The sequence below is a fragment of the Canis lupus genome, chromosome 17 (assembly GCF_011100685.1).
Source record: "Canis lupus familiaris isolate Mischka breed German Shepherd chromosome 17, alternate assembly UU_Cfam_GSD_1.0, whole genome shotgun sequence".
NCBI classification, from domain to species: domain Eukaryota; kingdom Metazoa; phylum Chordata; class Mammalia; order Carnivora; family Canidae; genus Canis; species Canis lupus.
This window is the reverse complement of record NC_049238.1, coordinates 49,039,017-49,061,270: the sequence shown is the minus strand read 5'-3', so window position 1 is coordinate 49,061,270 and position 22,254 is coordinate 49,039,017. Positions and strand designations below refer to the sequence as shown.

The window sequence follows — 22,254 nt, the reverse complement described above, 5'->3', positions numbered from 1 at the left end:
CACAGACATAGACTATCTAAACTAGAGATCTAGGAAAATGATGCTCTAGCTCAGTCCTGTAGATCCTCCCCAGTCCTACAAAGGCCCTGACCTATAGGCCAGGCCTGTTCCTTTCCAAATGGCCCTCATATGGCCTGTCCTCGAGCAAGATGGGCTCTAGGGGTCCTGGTAACCTCTTGAAATTGTATACAATTCCATCTGTACGTGTATTTTCTAATAGAGTAGAGGAGGGGGGACTGGCCCTTAGCTTTTATCAGAATCTCTAGAATGCTGTGATTCCAAAAAGGCCAAGAGCCACTGCAAAAACTATGGAATCACAGTTATAATTAGCCCAGGGAGGCTAATTATCTTAGTCTCCCTGGGCCAGTTTGCAATCAGTGTTGTCCAGCTTCTGAATACAGGAGTACAGGATATTAATAACTAGGATAAGTAATCAGAGTGGACAAAGTTTGCTCAGGAACAACTGTGCAGAGTCATCTAACTACTGTCTTCAAATCAGTGATGACTTGAGGATAATCCCCAACAGCTCACAATGTTGGGGGCAGCCTGCAGCCTGGCTTGTCTTTCTGAGCTCATGTGCCTCACTAAGGCTTGGACCCTAGGAAAAAGGAGAAGAGCCTTGAAAGGAGGTAGCAGGGCAGTGATGATTATGGTGGTGCAGACTCTCTTAGAGAAGTGAGTGCAAGACTGACCAAGTCGTGACCATCTTCCTAGGGTTCTAATCTTCAAGAGAGGCAAAACATCACTAGAACTCTAATGAGAATAGAGAGAATTTATTTCCCAGAACTCTTCTCAGGAAGAGTAGTGATGTCATTCATTCATTCATTCATTCATTCATTCATCCTTTCATTCATTTTATTTGTCATTCAAATAATTATTTATTTAGTGCCTTCTATGACCCAGGCACTGATTTTGTCAACAATGAATAAGACAAATTCTCTGCTTTGTGGCTTACATTCTAGTGTGAGAACAAACAATAAACACACAATATACAAACAATCAAAACAGAAAAAAATTACATATGACTATTAAGAAAAATAAAGCATGATAAGGGTATGGTGTGTGTGTATGTGAGACACAGAGAGAGAGGAAGAGAGAATTTTTAGTTTAGGGGTCAGGTAAGTATTCTCTAAGAAGGTGATAATTGAAATAAGTGAAGGAGTGGGATGCCTGGGTAGCTCAGGATTTGGGTATCTGTCTGTCTTTGGCTCAGGGGGTGACCTTGGAGACCAGGATTGAGTTCCACATTGGGCTCCTTGCATGGAGCCTGCTTCTCCCCCTCCCCCTCTCATGAATAAACAAATAAAATCTTAAAAAAATTTTTAAAAAAGAAATAAGTGAAGGAGCAAATCATGAAAGTGGAGTGGGTCTTGCTATCCCTGCTACTAGAGGAATAATAAGAAGGGTAAAAAAGAATAGGAGAGAAAGTAAGGACTGGCTGACAGGGTGAAGGATGAGAACCCCAAAGGAGCATGCTCAGGTAACAACAGGTAGTGACTACAGCTGCTTCTAAGAAGGATGGGTTTCATTATTGCAAGGCATAGGTTTTGCTTAGGAAGTGAGAAAGGCTGGGGCAGAACAGTGCTAGCATTCCTTTCTCTTTGCAGCTTTTGGATCCTAAACAATTGTTAAATGAATATTTTAAAAATATTTATTTTAAGGTACAAATTATTAGCTTGCATGGAATGCCCACATGTCTCTACTCAGCCATCCCCCACATGTTTTCCGTTCTGTGGTGGTAGTGAGTGGTGGTAGAAGAAGACGAAAGGATGGAGAAGTATGGAGAAGACATGCCTCTTTCCCACCCCTAGCTGGCTACCGGAGAGTTCTATGGTAGATGGTCAAGCTGATACAGCTTGAGGTGGGCTAAAAAAAAAGGCTCAACTGTTAACTAAAGAATAAAATCACTGTAAAATGATTTATAATGAAGGCTTTACATTGTTAGTGACAAACTCACGAACTATGCTCCCTCCCCCAGTTCTGACACAGATACCACCCTAATTTCAAAGTAAGCAGATGAATTAAAAGAAAATGTTTGCAAAGCAATTACTTTGGGAGATTTTAGAATCTCTTTTTCTTAAGCCTATGTATTTCTAAAGGAGCAGAAGTCTGTGATTACTGGTAGAGACTGCTCCATGGGCAGAAGCTGCAATGCATCCCTACACTTCTGGAGCCATGGGAACAACCCTGAGTGACAAGGAGCTGACAGTATTCCCTGCTAGCCAATCCTGTTTTTTTTTTTTTTTTTTTTAAAGATTTTATTTATTATTTATTCATAGAGACACACATACAGAGAGAGAGAGAGAGAGAGAGAGAGAGAGAGAGAGAGACAGCCAAAGGGAGAAGTAGGCTCCATGCAGGAAGCCCGATGTGGGACTCGATCCTGGGTCTCCAGGATCAGGCCCTGGGTTGAAGGTGGTGCTAAACCACTGAGCCACCCAGGCTGCCCCCCAATCCTGTTTTGAGTTGCATAACTTGTCCTGCTTTGCCCAGCCCTATCTGAGAAGGGATCCCAGAGATGCAGGAAAGGAGTCTTGGTTAATGAAGGGTGTGTGTATGCCTAAGGGCACCAGATGTAGCACCTTATCCAGCTCTGTACACCCAGCACTAGCACAGTGTCTGGCATACAACGGGAGCTCAGTAAATGCTGCACTGCACCGAATAAACGAATTCTGGCCAGCCTGCTGCTCACTTTGTGAATTAGACTAATCTCTTCATCACTCTAAGTTCAATTTCCCCATCTATAAAGTGGGAATGGTAGTAATACCTAGGCATAGGGCTCATTTGAATATAAAATTGATGACACCTGAAAGCACTCTTTAGCCTTTAAAGCATCATGCAACTATAAGGGATGAAAGATTAGAAAGCTGCCTCTAGGGATCCCTGGGTGGCGCAGCGGTTTGGCGCCTGCCTTTGGCCCAGGGCGCGATCCTGGAGACCCGGGATTGAATCCCACATCGGGCTTCCGGTGCATGGAGCCTGCTTCTCCCTCTGCCTGTGTCTCTGCCCCTCTCTCTCTGTGACTATCATAAATAAATTAAAAAAAAAAAAGAAAGCTGCCTCTACATGTAAACGTTTTAGTTATGAAAATTCAGTGCCATTTATTTTTATTTTTCGTGTGTGTGTGTGTGTGACATTTTTTTCTTCAGGAAAGTATAGGACCCAACTTGTAAGAAAACATATTTTATCTATGGCCTTAATAGCTCTATTTTAATTTTACTGGAAAAAAATGCAACTCACATGCAAAAGAGGTTGGTCGCTACTAATTGAGATATACCAAAGTCTAAAGCATAGTTTGACTTGGAAAACACTAGACTTAGAAGTTTTTAAAGAGTCCTCTTCTGCACAAACATATTTACATATTCTATAAACAAAAAAGCTTGTAATGTAAATTGCAATGCAAATCTGAAAAGCTGACTGGGATAGAGTGTTTTCATAGGCACTGCAAGTAGGAGGAAACAAGAAAGAGTATCTGGGGAGCTAGGTAAAAGAAAGAAAAATTTTATTTTTATTTTTAAAAATATTTTATTTTTATTTATTTATTCATGAAAGAGAGAGAGACAAAGAGAGGCAGATACAGGCAGAGGGAGAAGCAGGCCCCAAGCAGGGAACCCGATGCAGGACTCAATCTTGGGTCTCCGGGATCACGCCCCAGGCCAAAGGCAGTGCTAAACCGCTGAACCACCCAGGCTTCCCAAAAGAAAAGTATTAAAATGACATGGAAACCCAGGGAAAAAAACCCCAAGAAAGTCCTAAAATATGTCTAGACAGACCATATGACATCTTTGTGATCCTGTATATGTGTATGCATTTTTGTATTGTTGGAGGTATACCTTCAAGGTATTGGATTTCTAGAAGTGGGAGTGGTGAGAAAATACATAAGCCCCCAAATTGAATAATTAAAAAGTTAGTAGAAGCTATGAATCAACATTTTTCTAAAGAAGACATACAGATGGTCAATAGACACATGAAAAGATTCTCAACATCAGTGATCATCAGGAAAATGCAAATCAAAACTACAATGAGAGATCACCTCACACCTGTCAGAATGGCTAAAATCAACAACATGGGAAACAACAGGTATTGGCAAGAATGTGGGGAAAGGGAATCCTTGTGCACTGTTGGCAGGAACGCAAACTGGTGCAGCCATTCTGGAAAACAGTATGGAGGTTCCTTAAAAAACCAAAAAGAACTGCTTTATGATTCAGCAACTGCACTACTAAATATTACCAAAAAATACAAAAATACTAATTCAAAGGGATCCACTCACCCCAATATTTATAGCAGCAATGTCCACAATAGCCAAACTATGGAAATAGCCCAAGTGTCCAACTGATGAATGGATAAAGAAGATTATGTATATATAATGGAATATCACTCAGCTATAAAAAAGAATGAAACCTTGCCATTTGCCATTGGATGGAGCTAGAGAGTATTATGCTAAGTGAAATAAATCAGAGAAAGACAAATGCCATATGATTTCACTCACATGAGGAATTTAAGAAACAAAATAAATGAGCATGGGGCAAAAAAAGAGAGGAGGGCAAACCAAGAAACAGACTCTTAACTATAGAGAACAAACTGATAGTTACAGAGGGGAAGTGAGGAGGGATGAGTTAAATAGGTGATGGGTATTGAGGAGGGCACTTGTGATGAGCACCAGGTGTTGTATGGAAGTGATGAATCATTAAATTGTACACCTGAAACTAATATTCCACTGTCCTGGAATTTAAATAAAAACTAAAAAAAAAAAAAAAAAAAGACTAAAATAGAAAAATAAATGTTCAATAAGTAAATCAACAAAAACAAAACAAAAAATAAATGCACACGTTATTTTGTTAAATATTGCCAAATATCCCTCCAAAAGCGTTGTGTCACTGTGCATTCTACCAGCAATGGATGGATGAGTAGCCTCACCAACAGATTGTGTTCTCATACTTTTTAACTTTTGCAAATCTAATAGGTGAGAAATAGTATGTTGGTGTGGTCTTAATTTTCATTTTTCTAATTATGAGTGAGGTTGAGCCTATTTTCATATGTTTAAAGGCTATTACAAATATCTTTTGAATTATCCATTCATGTCTTTTGTCCATTTTTTCTGTAGGGTTTTTGGTCTTTCTCCCCTTTTAATTTTTATTATTATTTATTTATTTAAGAGATTTTATTTATTTATTTGAGATATCTTGAGAAAGCAAGAGAGGGAGAGAGAGAGAGAGAGTGAGCACGAGGTGGGGGTGTGAGGGCAAGGGGCAGAAGGAGAGGAAGAAGAAGGCTCTCCACTGAGCAGGGAGCCTGATGCAGGGCTCAATCCCAGGACGCTGGGATCATGACCTGAGCCGAAGGCAGACCTTTAACTGACTGAGCCATCCAGGTGTCCTTCCCTGAAGTTTTTAAGTGTCCTTTTTATATTAGAGATATTAGCCCTTCCTCTCCACATCCCCACTGCCTCTAAGATATAAATTGCAAATACTTTCTCATAGTTTTTTAGTTGTCTTTTGATTTTATTTATGGTGTCTTTTGTCATGCCATATTTTTATTTTGCTATATTTTTATTTTATGTAGTTAAATAAATTACTGCATGTGGATTTTGAATCACAGGTAGAGAACTTTCCCTATCCTAAGACTATAAAGAAATTCACCAACATTTTCTTTTACTACTCTTTAAAATATTATTCTTTACATTTAGGTCCCTGGTCCACTTGGAATACTTTCTAGATGGTAACCAGTTGCCCCAGCACCACTTTTGGAACAAGTCCATCTTTGCCTTTGTAATTTGAGAGGCTACCTTTATCCTAAATTTATATCTGTACTTGTGTCTATTTCTGTCCCAAATCAGTCCCTGTATTGTGCTAACTAGTGTTCCAGTGGTTAGGTATATCATGGGGTTGATTTCAGATGGGAAAGTACCCAGATTATCCAAGGTTGGTGGGAGTAACACAGATCATTTGCCAAGTAAAGCAGGGATATGTGTATCTGTAAGTGTTAGGGGATGAAAAGGAGAAAGGAGGAAGAAAGAAGAGTTGGGATTTAATCAAAGAATTTTAAGTCATAGTCTCGTAAAGACAGAAATGATAAGGCACTTGAGCTTACTGAAGTGAATATAATATAGAAAAGGAAGTAAAAAGAAAGAATCAAACTGATCAACAGTGAAGGGGGCCTTCCAGTCTGGTTGGGTTTTAATTTTCTTATAAATAATATCTATAAACTTGAGATAATATATGTAAAAAAAATAAAACAGCTACTTCAGGGCTGTGGAGACTGAACAAAGGTAGATTTCAGAGAGGAACTGAAACATGGGAGTAAGTGATCAGTAAAGAATGAGTTCCCCTGATGGTGGCCTCAGTTGTAACAGTGTGAACTTGATTCAATAGAAAGGCTTTCATCTTTCACTGGCCTTACCAGGGGAAGGAGCCAGGGGCAAAGACAGCCTCCAGAAAGTGAGGAAGAAATTCAAGAAAGGAGGGAGACTGAGAAACCTAAATTATATGTTTAAAACTCAATGCAGGCACCTTGCTGACCCTTGCACTAGTCATGTATGAGACAAATTGAAAGTAGCTCATAGTTTAGGCTTAAAGAATGCAACTGAGATCTGAGTCCCTGACTACTGCAGGCCATGACATGTTGCAGTTTGCATCTAAAAAGTTAGCTGTCTACCAAAACACTTTTCAGGGTAATAGAGTAGAATCCAGAGTCCCTGTAACAACATTCACAAAATACAATCCAAGTGTTTTTGGCATACAGTCAGAAAATGTGATCCAGTCTCAAAAGAAAATACAATCAACAGATGCAAACACCAAGATGGTAAAGGCATCAGACTTACCAGACAAAGATTTTAAAGCAGCATAATTATATAATTATATACATAAACTATAATTATGCTCAATGAGGAGTAGAAAATAGGTTCATAATGAATGAAAAGAAATATCAGGGAAATAGAAAATATTAAAAAAGAATAATGTGGAAATTTTAGAACTGAGAAATACAGTACCTGAACAAGAAAATTCACTGCATGGGCTTAATAGAATGGAGATGAGAGATGAGAGGCAATGAACTTAAAAATAGGTCAATGGGGATAATTTAATCTACAAAAGAGAAAGAAAAAAGTTTGAACAAAATAAAACCAACCACAGAAACTTAGAAAACTGTAAAACAATTTTAAAAGGTTTAACATGCAGGATAATTTGGAGTCCCAGAAAAAGAGACAGAAGAGAATGAGATGGAAAAATTATTGGAGGAGATGATGGCAGGAAATTTCCCAAATTGAAGCAAGTATATAAATTTATAGATTGTGATATTGTGGCTTATAAGAAGAAATAAATATTTGGTCTTTGTCCTGTTTCTGGCAGAGCTCATAAAACCTTTGGAATTTCCTAAGTGATAAGAGCAATAAAGGTTATCTTTTGTCATGTTAATGAGGCAACTTTTGGAAAGTACCTAAGGATAGAGTCAGTTGCCAGAGGAGTCAATCAACCTTCAGTTTACACTGTGGCCTCTGGGGAGGAGAAAGGAACCACCCAGAAGTTGAATCAATTGCCAATGGCAATTGGACAGCCACATGCAGAAATGAAACTGGACCATTTCCTCACACCACACAAAAAATACTCAAAATGGATGAAAGACCTAAACGTGAGACGGGAGGAATCTATCAAAATCCTAGAGAACACAGGCAGCAACCTCTACCTTGGCCCCAGCAACTTCTTGCTAAACACATCTCCAAAAGCAAGGGAAACAGGCAAAAATGAACTATTAGGACTTCATCAAGTAAAAAGCTTTTGCACAGCAAAGGAAACAGTCAACAAAAGCAAAAGACAACCAGCAGAATGGGAGAAGATATTTGCAAATGTCTTGTCAGATAAAGGGCTAGTTTCCAAAATCTATAAAGAACTTACCAACTCAACACTCAAAGAACAAATAATCCAAACAAGAATGGGCAGAAGACATGAAGAGACATTTCTCTAAAGAAGACATACAAATGGCCAACAGACACATGAAAAAATGCCCCTGATATCAGTTGGCATCAGGGATGTGGAGAAAGGGGAACCCTCTTACATTGTTGGTGGAAATGTAACCTGGTGTAGCCACTCTGGAAAACTGTGGAGATTCCTAAAAAATATTGAAAATGACGTTACTCTATGACCCAGCAATTGCACTACTGGGTATTTACCCCAAAGATACAAATGTAGTGATCTGAAGGGGCATCTGTACCCCAATGTTTATAGAAGCAATGTCCACAATAGCCAAACTATGGAAAGAGACCAGATGTACATCGCCAAATGAATGAGATATGAGAAGTGACAAATGACAAATGAATGACAAATGAGAGAAGATGTGGTACAATGGAATACTACTTAGCCATCAAAAAAAATAAATCTTGCCATTTGCAATAATGTGGATGGAACTAGAGGATATTATGATAAGTGAAATAAATCAATTAGAGAAAGAATTATCATACGATCTTACTCATATGTGTAATTTAAGAAACAAAACAGATGAACATAGGGGAAGGGAAGGAAAAATAAAACAAGATGAAATCAGAGAGGGAGACAAACCATAAGAGACTCTTAATCATGGGAAACAAACTGAGGGTCACTAGAGGGGAGGAGTTGGGAGATGGGGTAACTGGGTGATGGACATTAAGGAAGGCACGTGATGTAATGAGCACTGCGTTATTATATACGACTGATGAATCACTGGCCTCCACCCCTGAAACCAATAATACATTATATGTTAATTGAATTTAAATAAAATAAAATAGTTAATGGCCAATGATTTAATAAATTGAGCCTATGTAATGAATTCCCCATAAAACCCCTAAAAAGATGTGGTTCAGAGAGCTTCTGAGTTGATGAACACATAAAGATTTGGGGAGATTGGCATGCTGGGAGAGGGCATGAAAGCTCTGATCCTCTGTTCACACACTGTGTCCTATTCATTTCTTTTATTGGGCTGTTCCTGAATTCTATCCTTCTATAATAAAATGGTAACCTAGTAAATAAAATGTTTCTCTGAGTTCTGTAAGCCTCTCTAACAAATTTATCAAATCCAAGGAGATGGTCATTGGAACTTCTGATCTATAGCTGATCAGTCAGAAGCATATTTGACATAGGGACTTGTGATTGGTATCTGGTGTGTTCTTGGGTGCATGTGAACATGTGTGAGATTTTTCTGTGGGACTGAGCCCTTAATTTGTGGATCTGATGCTATCTCTGGATAGTGCCAGAATTGAGTTAAGTTTTAGGACATCCAGCTGGTGTAGGAGAATTGCTTGTTGTGGGAAAATGCCCCACACATTGAAATTGGGTACAGAATGGTTATAAATCCAAGAAGCTCAGTGAAACCTAAGTAAGAAATCTGTGCCTAGTCACATCATTGTAAAGCTGCTGAAAAACAAACATAAAAGCAAAATTCATAAAAGTTGCCAAACGACCCTTTATATATAGGAGAAAATGATTCAAGAACTGTGATTTTTAACCAGAAACCATGGAAGTGCAAAAGATAGTGGAAAAACATTTTTACCATGCTGAAAGAAAAGAAAATTCTGTCAACCTAAAATTTTATATATAAGAAACACACTCTTCAAGAATGAAGGTGAAATATGCATTTTCAGATAAATAACAATTAAGAGAATTTGTCACCATCAGAACTAGCTACAAGAAATACAAAAATTCTTTGAGCTGAAGGACATAATATCCAAAGGAAACTTGGATCTTCAGGAATGAATGAAGAGCACTGGAAATGAAAAGACTATTTTTCTCTTAGTTTCTTTAAAATACACTTAATTGTTTAAAGCAAAATTTATAATATTGTCATGTGTAATTTATACTGTAGATGTAATACACATGGAAACTCAACATAAAAGACAGTGTGTGTGTGTGTGTGTGTGTGTGTGTGTGTATGAAGGGGATAAATGGACCTACATGGCTGCAAAGTTTCTATATTTTACATGAAATGGTACTATATTCTAATCAGGTTGCAGAAAAGTTTAAAAATATCTTTTAATCTCTACAAGGTTTCTACATTTTATGTAAAATATTATAATCTTGTTTTATTTTAATTTTTAAAAAAGATTTTATTTATTTATTTGAGAGAGAGAGCATGGGCATGAGAGAGAGAGATCACAAGCAGGGAGGAGGGTAGAGGGAGAAGCTGATTCCTAGCTAGGCAGGGAGCCCAATGCAGGACTCGATCTCAGGGCCCTGGGATCATGACCCGAGCCAAAGGCACATGTTTAACTTACTGAACCACCCAGGTGCCCTTATTTTATTTTTTTAAGTGACCTCTACATCCAACATAGGGCTCAAACTCACAATCCTAAGATCAAGAGTCTTATGTTCCACTGATTAAGCCAGCTAGGTGCCTTAAAATTTTGTAATCTTGAGGCTTCTGTGTTTTACATGAAGTGGTACTATACTGACTCTGAGTAGACTGTGAAAAATTAAGGACCTGTAACAATCTCTAGAGAAGCCACTAGAAAGTAATGCAAGGAAATATAGCTAAATGACAAAATATAAATTAAAACAGAATGCTAAAAATATTCAATAATCTAAAAACATGGGAAAGCAGGGAAAAGGTAAACAAAAACCAGAGAAGACAAAAAATAAAATGGTATACCTAAATCCAACCATATCAATACTTATGGTAAATGTTAATGGACTATATACTCCAAATAAAAGGCAGAGATTAGCAGAATGGATAAAAAGCAAGACCCAATTACATGCTGTCATAAGAGATACACTTTAGTATAAAGACACAAATAGTTTGAAACAAACGGATGAAAAAAGATGAACCATAAACACAGTAAGACCGAAGAAAAATAAAAACGTCATACAAAAATTTGTTTATGGATATTTGCAGCAGTTTTCATCACAACAGTCAAAAACTGGAAACAATGGAAACATCCATTAACAGGAGAATGGTTAAACAAAATGTGGCATATTCATACAATATATTACCAATCAGCAATAATAAGAAACTACAGGTGTAAACAACATGGTTTAATCTCAAAATCTAAAAGAAGCAAGTCAGACACAAAAGAAGTATGTACTGTATGATTCCATTTATATAAAATGTAAATTAATCAAAAGGCACATCAGTGGCATATGCTAGGGAATGAGGGAGGGAAGGAGTGTAAAGGGGCAAAGGAAATCTTTTAGAGATGAATAGAAATGTTCTGTATTTTGATTGTGGTGGTGATTTGTGGGCATATACAACTGTCAAAACTCATTGAATTTATACTTTGAATGGGTGCAATGTACAGCATGTAAATTATTCCTTTGTAATGTTGGTGAGGAAATTTTTTAAAATCTCAATTTTCAAATAACTTTAGATTTTCTGTTGAGAGCTTAAAAAATTTCTTTAATTCAGTTTAGAATAAGGAAGAACAAACATTTTCTGAGACCATGGCTTCTATTAATGAAATAAGCAGATGTCTCTCTGTGTTGAAACTCTTTAGGTAATAAATACAACAGTGGTTCTAATTCAGTCTTAACACCACAGGGAAATGACTTTAATGTGGTTATCAAAGATAAACTCAACGAACAGCTGTGTTTTCTGGTCTATTTTCCAAGACACTGTAAAGAGAAAACAATCAATATGTGGAATTTGACAAGTGCAGTAAAGCATGAAGCATTAGACAGGTTTTTTGTTTTTGTTTTTACTTTTTTCCTGGACTCCTTTAGGAAGCAATGAATCTGTACCTTCTATGTTTGGGTTGTTAACATTTGGTGTTTCCTGAGAACACATATAGATAAAATACCTTTCCAAAAGAGCTGACATTGATCCCTAGAAAGTCTAGAGGAAATACTAAGCAGATGGTTTGTGAGCACTTAGAAAGGGAACGTGATATCCTTGTGTGCAAGGTTGAGAAGTGCAGGCTGGCTGACAGCATCATTAGGTTGATTTGTAATTGGCTGAAAGACTTATATACTCAAGGAGTGCACTGCTGTCAATCTGGACAGATGCCCTCTGGATGCCAAAGTGCATTGATCATACCAGCTATTTTAATTTTGGCATATTTATTACTTAGCCATTCTTTAGACAGCTATTATAAAAGTTTTATTATATGCAAACACATGTAAACATATATGTAAGCTACAAGCATAACAGCAAAAGAAACACTTATGAATCTTTTATTCAACTTAAGATGTAGAACATTAACAATACTACTAAGATATTTGTATGCTTTTTCCTAATCTCCAGGGAAACCCTGCCACATTGAATTTTTTTTATCATTCCTTTCCTTTTAAAAGTAGTTTTATTATTTTATTTTTTAAAGATTTTATTCATTTATTCATGAGAGACACACAGAGAGAGGCAGAGACATGGGGAGAGGGAGAAGCAGGTTAACAGCAGGAGTCTGATACGGAACTTCATCCCAGGACCCCAGGACCATGACCCAAGCCAAGGGCAGACGTTCAACCACCACGCACCCAGGTGCCCCATAAAAGTAGTTTTATTATTTTAAACAAATGTCTTATTAATTTTGATTGAACTTTATAAAGAGGTATATTTTATATCTTTGGTTATCTGCTTTTTTCTCAATATTGAGAAGATTCATCCACATTGTATGTAGCTGTGGTTCATTCATTTTCACAGTTGTATGACATTCCACTTTGTGAATATACCTTATTTATTCATGCTTCATTTAATGGACATTTAAGTGGTTTCTAATTTTTTGGCTTTTTGAATAATGAATAATATAATAGGCAATACAGTCTGAATATTTATAGAAAAACTTAACTGATATGAATGTGATTTAAAGTTAATTTGTCATTTTATTTCTCTTGCCTTGGTGGATGTATCTTGCAAGAAGTTGCTGTGGCCAAGTTCAAAAAGAGTGTTGCCTTTGTTCTCCTCTAGGATTTTGATGGAATCTGATCTCACATTTAGATCTTTCATCCATTTTGAGTTCATCTTTGTGTATGGTGTAAGAGAATGGTCCAGTTTCATTCTTCTGCATGTGGATGTCCAATTTTCCCAGCACCATTTATTGAAGAGACTGTTTTTTTTCCAGTGGATAGTCTTTCCTGCTTTGTTGAATATTAGTTGACCATAAAGTTGAGGGTCCACTTCTGGATTCTTGATTCTGTTCCACGGATCTATGTGTCTGTTTTTGTGCCAGTACCACACTGTCTTGATGACCACAGCTTTGTACTCCAACCTGAAATCTGGCATTGTGATGCCCCCAGCTATGGTTTTCTTTTTTAATATTCCCCTGGCTATTCAGGGTCTTTTCTGATTCCACACAAATCTTATTTTTTATTTTTTTTAATTTTTATTTATTTATGATAGTCAGAGAGAGAGAGAGAGAGAGAGAGAGAGAGGCAGAGACACAGGCAGAGGGAGAAGCAGGCTCCATGCACCGGGAGCCCGACGTGGGATTCGATCCCGGGTCTCCAGGATCGCGCCCTGGGCCAAAGGCAGGCGCCAAACCGCTGCGCCACCCAGGGATCCCCTGATTCCACACAAATCTTAAGATGATTTGTTCCAACTCTCTGAAGAAAGTCCATGGTATTTTGATAGGGATTGCATTAAATGTGTAAATTGCCCTGGGTAGCATGGACATTTTCACAATATTAATTCTTCCAATCCATGAGCATGGAATACTTTTCCAATCTCTTTGTGTCTTCCTCAATTTCTTTCAGAAGTGTTCTGTAGTTTTTAGGGTATAGATCCTTTACCTCTTTGGTTAGGTTTATTCCTAGGTATCTTATGCTTTTGGGTGCAATTGTAAATGGGATTGACTCTTTAATTTCTCTTTCTTCAGTCTCATTGTTAGTATATAGAAATGCCACTGATTTCTGGGCATTGATTTTGTATCCTGCCACACTGCTGAATTGCTGTATGAGTTCTAGGAATCTTGGGGTGGAGTCTTAGAACTCATAATCTTTTCATTTTAGATTTTGTTTAAAAACTTCCTAAAATGTAAGTCTACCTTCTTCATTTCTAAGTTTGTTTTTATTTTATGATTCTGGATCTTGCAGTCTCCCATCATCTTTATAATTATTTCTCACTGCACAGGACTGCACTAAAGGAGGCAGAATTTAGACTGACTGAAGGACATTCTCTCATAGTTACTTTTTAAAAATAATCTGCATCGCCCGGCCTTCGGTCCCGCTGCGCTGCTTGGCTGACTGTCGCCCACCGCCGCCAAAATGTCTGCAGGTGCACCCCTAGGGTCAAGTGCTGCCTTTGGCAGCAACCGAAGACTTCAGCAGACACAAAATCAAGTAGATGAGGTGGTGGACATCATGAGAGTCAATGTGGATAAGGTGTTGGAAAGAGATCAGAAGCTCTCAGAGTTAGATGATTGAGCAGATGCGCTACAGGCAGGAGCATCCCAATTTGAAACAAGTGCTGCCAAGTTGAAGAGAAAATATTGGTGGAAGAATTGCAAGAAGTGGGTGATAGGGATTGTCGTTGTGGTCATCATCATCATCATCATCATCATCGTGTGGAATGTTTCCCCGTGAACAACCAGTGTGGCCCCAGCCTGCTGTTCAAGAAATCTCTTCAAGACATTTGACTTAGAACCTGCTATATTCTTGAGCTCGCCTACTGTTCTATCTAAACTGATTATTTTCTGTTTGTTACTGTAAAGTTCAATTTCTAGGAAACGTGCCTTTGTTTTTGTAAGCACTCCAAACTTGAAGTGCAGCTGCCCAGCCCATACCCAGCCCAGTGCCTTCCGAGACTGCTGTGTGGCTGGTGATGAGGATCTCTTAAGTTCCCGAGTGTTGTTAACCTAGAAGTGATGTTGTCTCATTAATTGCCATTAATTCCAGTTAAGGGAATTTGTTCCAAGTTAGCTATCCCTGTCATAGGACATCTTCAGAACCACATTCTTAAATTTAGGTAATCAGATTTCCAGTTTGTGCCTTCCAGAAAGAACACTACTGCCTAACGCAAATCTGTAACAATAACAGATTGTGCCTTATTTTGCTATTTTTCTGATTCCATAGAAGAGAACTCTCTACTGTTTATAAGCACTACTGACTCCTGCACTTTATTTAAAATAAGATGCAGATAAAGAGTTTTTGCTCTTAAAAAAAAATAATCTGCATCAACATTCCCTGTAACTGGCCTAGAAGTAAAGACTCTTTTTATTTAATTGATGATCATGGTTACCAGAGTTAAAATTATAGATAGCCTAAGAAGTGCTTGAATTAATTCATGGTATTCTTGGGCTACAAAGGGAAGCTATGAGTGTCTGACATATGAACCTAACTATCTGAGTTGATGTAAGACAAGGTGACCATTACCTCTCCCAAATAATTTGGTTTTTCCCAAACATTCAGTTATTTTTTCAAGAAATATTTATTGAAAATCTACTATGTGTCATGCTGAATGATATATGTGAGTGATACAAAGATTCATTAGACAGCCTCAGGTAACTTAGAGTCCACTTGGGACCTGGCCATTAAAAAACAAATCTCATCAATATTAGACCACCCATATACAAAAATTTTCAGAAATATTAACAGGATTAGCTGACTTAAAAAATATTTTATTTATTTGAGGGGGTGGGGAGAGAGAGAGAAACAAGCCAGGAGACAGGCAGAGGGAGACGGAGAAGCAGACTCTCCTCTCGCCCAACCTGGGGCTCAATCCCAGGACTCCAGGATCATACCCTGAGCCAAAGGCAGACACGTAACTGATTGAGCCACTCAGGTTCCCCATGATTAGCTGACTTTTACTAAACATTTATTACGTACTAATTAACACACACAATCTCATTTAATCCCCACAACTACTGCACATGGCAGGAATTAAGGCTTAGACCAGAATAAGTACCTTGCCCAAAGTTGCACGGCTAGTAAGTGATAGAAGTGGGGTTTAGACTCAGACAACCTGATTCTGGAGCACTCATCTTTTTGAGAATGAGAGAAGTTGCTTTTACTAATCTCTTCATAAAGACACCAAGATGAGGCAAACATCATGGAATAAAATAATTATGAGGAAAGTACCAGCAAACTGGGAAGATTTCAAGCTATGAGCCATACATTTACTTAACCCACAAAGAGGAATCACAAGCAATATATGGGATGATGTATTATTTATAAGGAAATAGGAAGTTACTGGAAGAATCATTAGCAGTGACACAAGGTAGAAAGCTGCCTTCCTGAATGTAAAAGCTCTTCTATACAGCTCTAGCCACTAACTATTCTAAATAAAGGCATCAGGTGGCCTCAGAGTACTCTGAGCTCTGTGCTACTAGAGATACATTAAGTTCTTAGTGGATATAGTCACTGAAGGGAGAAAAGGACATAGTCCATGCCTGATATACCCATGGTCAAAGAGAAAGAAAAAGAGCTTCTCTCTCAGAGATTTGGTTTGAAAACCTACTTGGGAGGACTCTGGAGGCCCGAGGAACTATGATGGCCTCACTGGGTCATGGCCCAGTCTGTGACCAGGAATATAGGGGTGTTACTAGGGAATGGGGATTCAGGAGATGCTGGGAAGACCAAGAACTGCCTCCACAGCTATCACTGTCATCAATTCATTCAACAAATATCTCCTGTAATCTAGGATATGCTACATACTGAGACACAGAAATGAGTAAGACAAATTCCTAATCCCAAGGCATGTAGAATTTAATGCAGAGAGAAAAGATATCAAGTAGTTTACAGATTAGATGAGAAGACAAAATTGTCACACAATAGAACAATGGTGAACAATTTTCCACGGCATGTAATGAAGTGCTAAATTATTTGGTATAGACCACAGGTGATATCATTGTTCTAAGAAGAGGAAAATCAAAACAGTAATTATGAACATGAATTAGACGTTAAGGGATGGGGAGGATTTGGCTGGAAGAGGATAAGGGAAGGAACACAGAGGAAAGAAGAGGGAATTCAGTGAATTCCGTACGTGAAGATGGAGAGAGAAAGACATTCAGTGAGGAGACTGGCTTGAGAAAAGCAGAGTGTGCCAAGTGGGTGAGAGATCATAAACACACAACTAAGGCTGGTTACCCTCCCTCCTGGACCAGAACAATATCAGTGGCCTCATGATGCTAGAAAGATCCACATGTGTCAGGATTTGAGGGGAAACACACCCTTAGCTTTCAACTCTCTGACCTAATTAGCGGGTTATTCAAATGTGACCAGGAAGAGATAATGGTATCAGAAGAGTGGCTCTTCCCATGTGCACAACCTTGGAGGAGGCCAATACATCCGGAAAGGGCTGCTGAAGGGTGAATAACACTTGAATGCTGGATAAATTAAAACTGGTTAAAAGTTTCTTAAACTCCAAAATTTGGGCATTTCTCCTTGACTTCTGATCAAAATCTTTTCATAAATTTCCATTGCCTTAGAATGAAATCTAAATGTCTTAGAATGGCATACATGGTCTTTCTTGATCTAATCTTTGCCTACCCTTACAGACTTACTCCCTGCTTCTGCCTGACTGACTCTAGTCATAGGGAACTATGGGCACTTCCCTGAAAGTTGATTATCTTGCTTTCTCATGCCTTTTGAGTGTCCTTTTCTTCTTCCTCTAGATGACTAATTTCTACATGTCCCTTAAGACTCAGTTTGGATATTTTCTGTTCTAGGAAATTTATTATTTTATTTTATTTTATTATTATTATTATTTTTTGTTCTAGGAAATTTAGAATTTTTAGTGATTTATGTAGGATTTATTGGCAGGGACCTGGGTACCAGTGGTTGCTGGGTTGGGGTAGGGTTGGGGACACCATAGCTGGGAGGCTGGCAACGTTATGGGGAGGTGGGAAGGATGCAAGAGGCAGGGCATGTGTGAGTTGAGACTCTAATCCCTTGGCACACACTCTATCGTTCCATCACACTTCACTTATAAAACATAAATTCAAAGATAAAATTATTAAGAATCTCAAGAGAACAATCAAAGAGCATTAGATCCCAAGCATAGGGTGTTTCTGAATGCAGGGCCCCATGTGACTATACTGTCATAAGTCCATGAAACCAGCCCTACATATGTCTATTTATTCAGCATTGGTTATAATAGCAAAGTGTAATACACCAAATTGTTCATTAATAAATGATTAAACAAACTATGGTTCAACTACACAGTAAACAAAATCATGTAGCCAAAAATAAGACTGATCTATAGATATTAACACAGCTGTCCAACACACAAAGGTTATAGAATATTATGTATATCATGATACCATTAAAATAGTAAATATATACTTAATATATGTTAGGCCTATATATACACCTAGAAACACCTGTCTGAACTGTTGTGAAATCTGTTGGTTTCATTTGATTGAAGAACAAAAAAAGACCATGGAAAATAGTCTTTCTGACTAGTCATGAGAATTCTTTTTATCACTTCCTTTAATTCTTACCGTCGCTGCTAGGCTCTTCAACAGGGGATCCTGAGTCCATATACTCTAGGACTCCCTTTGTGATCTCAACCACCTGAAGTCTCCTGACCCTGATTAGGTCTGTATCTTTCAGTCCTTCCTCCAATTGTCTCACCACCTTTTTTCCAGGCTGAGAAGTCAGAACAGTAATCTGGAAATAAATCCAAGAATCAATGTGTGAAATGTACAGAGTGAAAAACATAACAGTCTACATCTGGAGGATAGATATAGCAGAAGTCTGTGGCAGTGACTCCTGTCTTTAAGGCAAAAAAGAAGACGTCACGGTAACTTACAACCAAATTTCATTTGACAGATTCTGGTGGGAGAGGTCTGATGGGACAAATCATCACAGGACCCTACCAAACAGGTGAGGCCTACCCCAGAAAGTGACCCTGTGTTTTAGTTTTTTAAGATTGTTTGAAGCACTGGTAGCATCTCTCATGCTCAGAATGCTTTTATTTTACAAGGTGACAAAGGAAATAAAATCTTTAAATTCCACTAAGTGTGTACTAAATATCAAAGAGCCTCTTTGCTTCTTTCTCTCCTTATTCAACCTGTATACAAGTGAGCTGTTTCTTTTGCTCTCTTAACTCTAAAATGTATTCCCCTTTGACCAATATACCTAACCTAAAAGAATATTAAGGTGTTTGTGTATAATCTGAATATTTTATTTCACCTGAATAAATACATTATATGTTTTTATTAACAGTTTTGTCTCAAATTTGAAAATCTGGAAAGCAAATATTAAATTTATGCAATTCTCTTATGTACTTGGACATTTCTTTTTGGTGCTTGTTTTTTTTTTTTTTTTTTTTTTTTTTTTTTTTAGAAAGAGAGAGAGTGTGTGTGTATGTGTGCATGTTCATGTCTTTATGGTGGGGTGGCGGGTACAGAGGGAGAAAGAGAGAATCTTAAGCAGGCTCTACCACCAGTGCGACACCCAACCCAGGGCTCAATTTTATAATCCTGAGATCATGACCCGAGCTGAAATAAAAAATCACATGCTTAACCCACTGAGCCACCCAAGCACCCCTGTCCTTGAACATTTTTGATTAATAAAGAGGGACACAGATAAAAGCACAATTATTTTTTAAAATGCATCTGTTTGATGCCTGAGGTTTCCAGAGACTGAATGTGTTTTAACTCACAGTCACTCATGCACCTAGTGAAGTACCCAGGCATGACCTTTTTTTTTCTAAAGATTTTATTTATTTATTCACGAGAGACACACAAAGAGAGGCAGAGGGAGAAGCAGGCTCCATGCAGGGAGCCCCATGTGGGTCTTGATCCCGCTGAAGGTGGCGCTAAACCGTTGAGCCACCTGTGGTACCCCCCAGGCATGATTACTTGTATTTTTAAAGATTGTCTTAGTCTGTACCAGATAGCAATCTTTAAATTTGCACATTTGCTAAGTCCAAGAAGAGCTACTCAATTTGATTAAGAACAACTGTAAATTCTTAATGTTGCCCAGGAAATATAAATATAGACACTAATCCAGGCAGTTTAACTGCTGTTTAACTGCTTTACAAGTTCCAAAAATCCAGAAGCAGATGGCATATTCAGATTTTATTTTGATTTCAGCTTTTCATTATAATTCATTTCAGCCCATATTTTTAGCATTCCTCTCAATGTCTAGCTCTGTATTAAGAATTGCACAGGCTATAGAAAAAAGGGAACATATATCTTGCCTGCAGGGAGATGGCAATCTAGCCTTGAAAATTACCATCAAAGTGTATGAAATAAAGAACAATATAAGGATGATAAATAATGAAGCATCTAGATGGGCTGAGATGGGCTTAGAGTCCTAAGGCCAGTATCTCTTACCTCCAGGGAAGTATAGCTCAGAGATGTACCTGTGGTCACGTGTCTGCTGTACTGTTTGAACTGCTGGAGCCCATCCTGTACTGCCAGCTGCAGAGAAGTGCCATGTGGTCTGAAACAGCCTTCTCTCTGCAACATGCGGAGTTCTGAGATGCAGGCCTGCAGCCTTGCAAAATTCCCTTTCACTTGCTGCAGAGAAAAATGAACCAAAGATCTTTAGTGACCGAGGTTCCATATTAATTGGCAGCCTAACTTCATTATCAATTACTCCTCAGGGGTCCCTTCCCTTCCCAAAAATCTATTTGATTCACATCTATTATGCTCTTGGCACTGCACTAAAAATTTCCCTATACCAGAGGAAAGAAAATTCGCAGCCAAAGGACTTTGATTATATGGAGTTACCAGAAATAGGAAAGAAGTGTTTGAGCTCATCACTCACCTAAAGGAAAGTCCAGTTGTGATTGCTGAGTTTTACTATGGGGTGGTCTGCAAATTGGAGGCTTAGAAGGGTCACTCTTAAATATTGTCTTTAATTTCGTAGTCAGTCTAGGCACTGGGAACCTCTTTACTTCCCAGAAATGAGGATTTTTATGTGGTGATCATTTCAGAACTAAGGTCTTACCCAGTCTGCTCCTCAGGATCACTTCAGTAAAGAAGAGGTACTTGACTTAGTCTGCAGTCAGCTCAGGGAGCCAATACATAAACCCCTAGTTCTACCTCACCTCCCTTTATAAAAGTTGCTATCAGGAAGTAATCTAATATAACCTGATTCTTAGATCAATGTTACCTCTCCTGAGGATGTATACATTTTGAATAATTATGGAATGAAAATATGTGACACTATTTGAATTCCAAGCATCAATAGCAGATGGGGGTTGGGTGGGGAAGAATTATATTTGGGATGACAAAGAGTAGAACTGAGCAATATTTACAAAATGCACATAAAATTCATGAGCATGAGTGACAATACTGCCAGGGTACAAAGACTGCTTAAGTCAACCCCTGCCTCACTCAACTCTATAGCTGCTTACTTTACTAACATGCTCCTCTCCCTGAGTTTCTGGAAAAAAACACAAAAAATAGAATGTAATTCTTATGCAAAGAGAATTTATAATTTAGATAGGAAGATAAGAAACCTATTCAAAAAAGAAATGAGAAAAAATGAGACCAAAGGCCTTCAAAAATTTCTTTTCACGTACTCCCTAAAAGAATCTGAAGAATGATATATTCATTCATACATTCATTTACTCATTTATTTCAAGTTTTTACTTAAATTCCAGTTAGTTAATGTACAGTGTAATATTAGTTTCAAGATTAGAATTTAGTGATTTATCATTTATATACAATACCCAGTGCTCAGCACAAGTGCCTTCCTTAATTCCCATCACTCTTTCAACCCTCCACCCCACTGACCTACCCTCCAGCAACCCTCAGTTTGTTCCCTATAGTTAAGAGTCAGTTTTTTGGTTTGCTTCTCCCCTCCCCCATGTTCAGATGTTTTGTTTCTTAAATTCCACATGAGTGAAATCATATGGTATTCTTCTTTTTCTGACTTATTTTGCTTAGCATAACTCCCTAGCTCCATCCATATTGTTGCAAGTGGCAAGATTCTGTTCTTTTTTTATGGCTACTAATTCCATTGATATATATACTACATCTTCTTTATTCATTCATCAGTTGATGGACATTTGTGCTCTTTTCATAATTTGGCTATTGATAATGATGCAATAAACATCAGGGTACATGTATCCCTTTGAATCTGTATTTTTGTATCCTTTGGGTAAATACCTAGTAGTGCAATTGCTGGATCTTTGGTTACTTATTATTTTAACTTTTTTATTATTTTAACTTTTTAAAATTATTTTAACTTATTTTTAACTTTTTGAGGAACCTCCATACTGTTTTCCAGAGTGGCTACACAAGTTTGCATTCTGACTAACAGTGCAATAGGGTTTACCTTTCTCCACGTCCTCACCAAAACCTGTCATTTCTTTTTTTATTTTATTTTATTTTTATTTTTTTTAATTTTTAAAAATTTATTTATGATAGGCACACAGTGAGAGAGAGAGAGAGAGGCAGAGACACAG

At 37.9% G+C, this 22,254-nt stretch overlaps 1 protein-coding gene and 1 pseudogene across 14 annotated transcripts in view; one reads left to right on the top strand and one right to left on the bottom strand.

Annotated features, from left to right (window-relative positions):
• M1AP (meiosis 1 associated protein) overlaps positions 1-22,254 on the bottom strand; it is a 75,954-nt gene that overhangs the window by 29,174 nt on the left and 24,526 nt on the right. For all 14 annotated transcript variants that reach the window (XR_005372537.1, XR_005372535.1, XR_005372536.1 and 11 more), the window contains exons 3-4: positions 20,171-20,356; positions 18,329-18,497 (exon numbers count right to left, since the gene is read on the bottom strand). Coding sequence is in view for 9 of the 14 variants with exons in the window: in XM_038561665.1 (XP_038417593.1) it covers positions 18,329-18,497; positions 20,171-20,356 (355 nt within the window). In the remaining 5 variants the exon portion in view is untranslated. The remainder of the gene's footprint in view (positions 1-18,328; positions 18,498-20,170; positions 20,357-22,254) is intronic.
• On the top strand, positions 14,117-15,017 carry LOC102154964 (annotated as a pseudogene).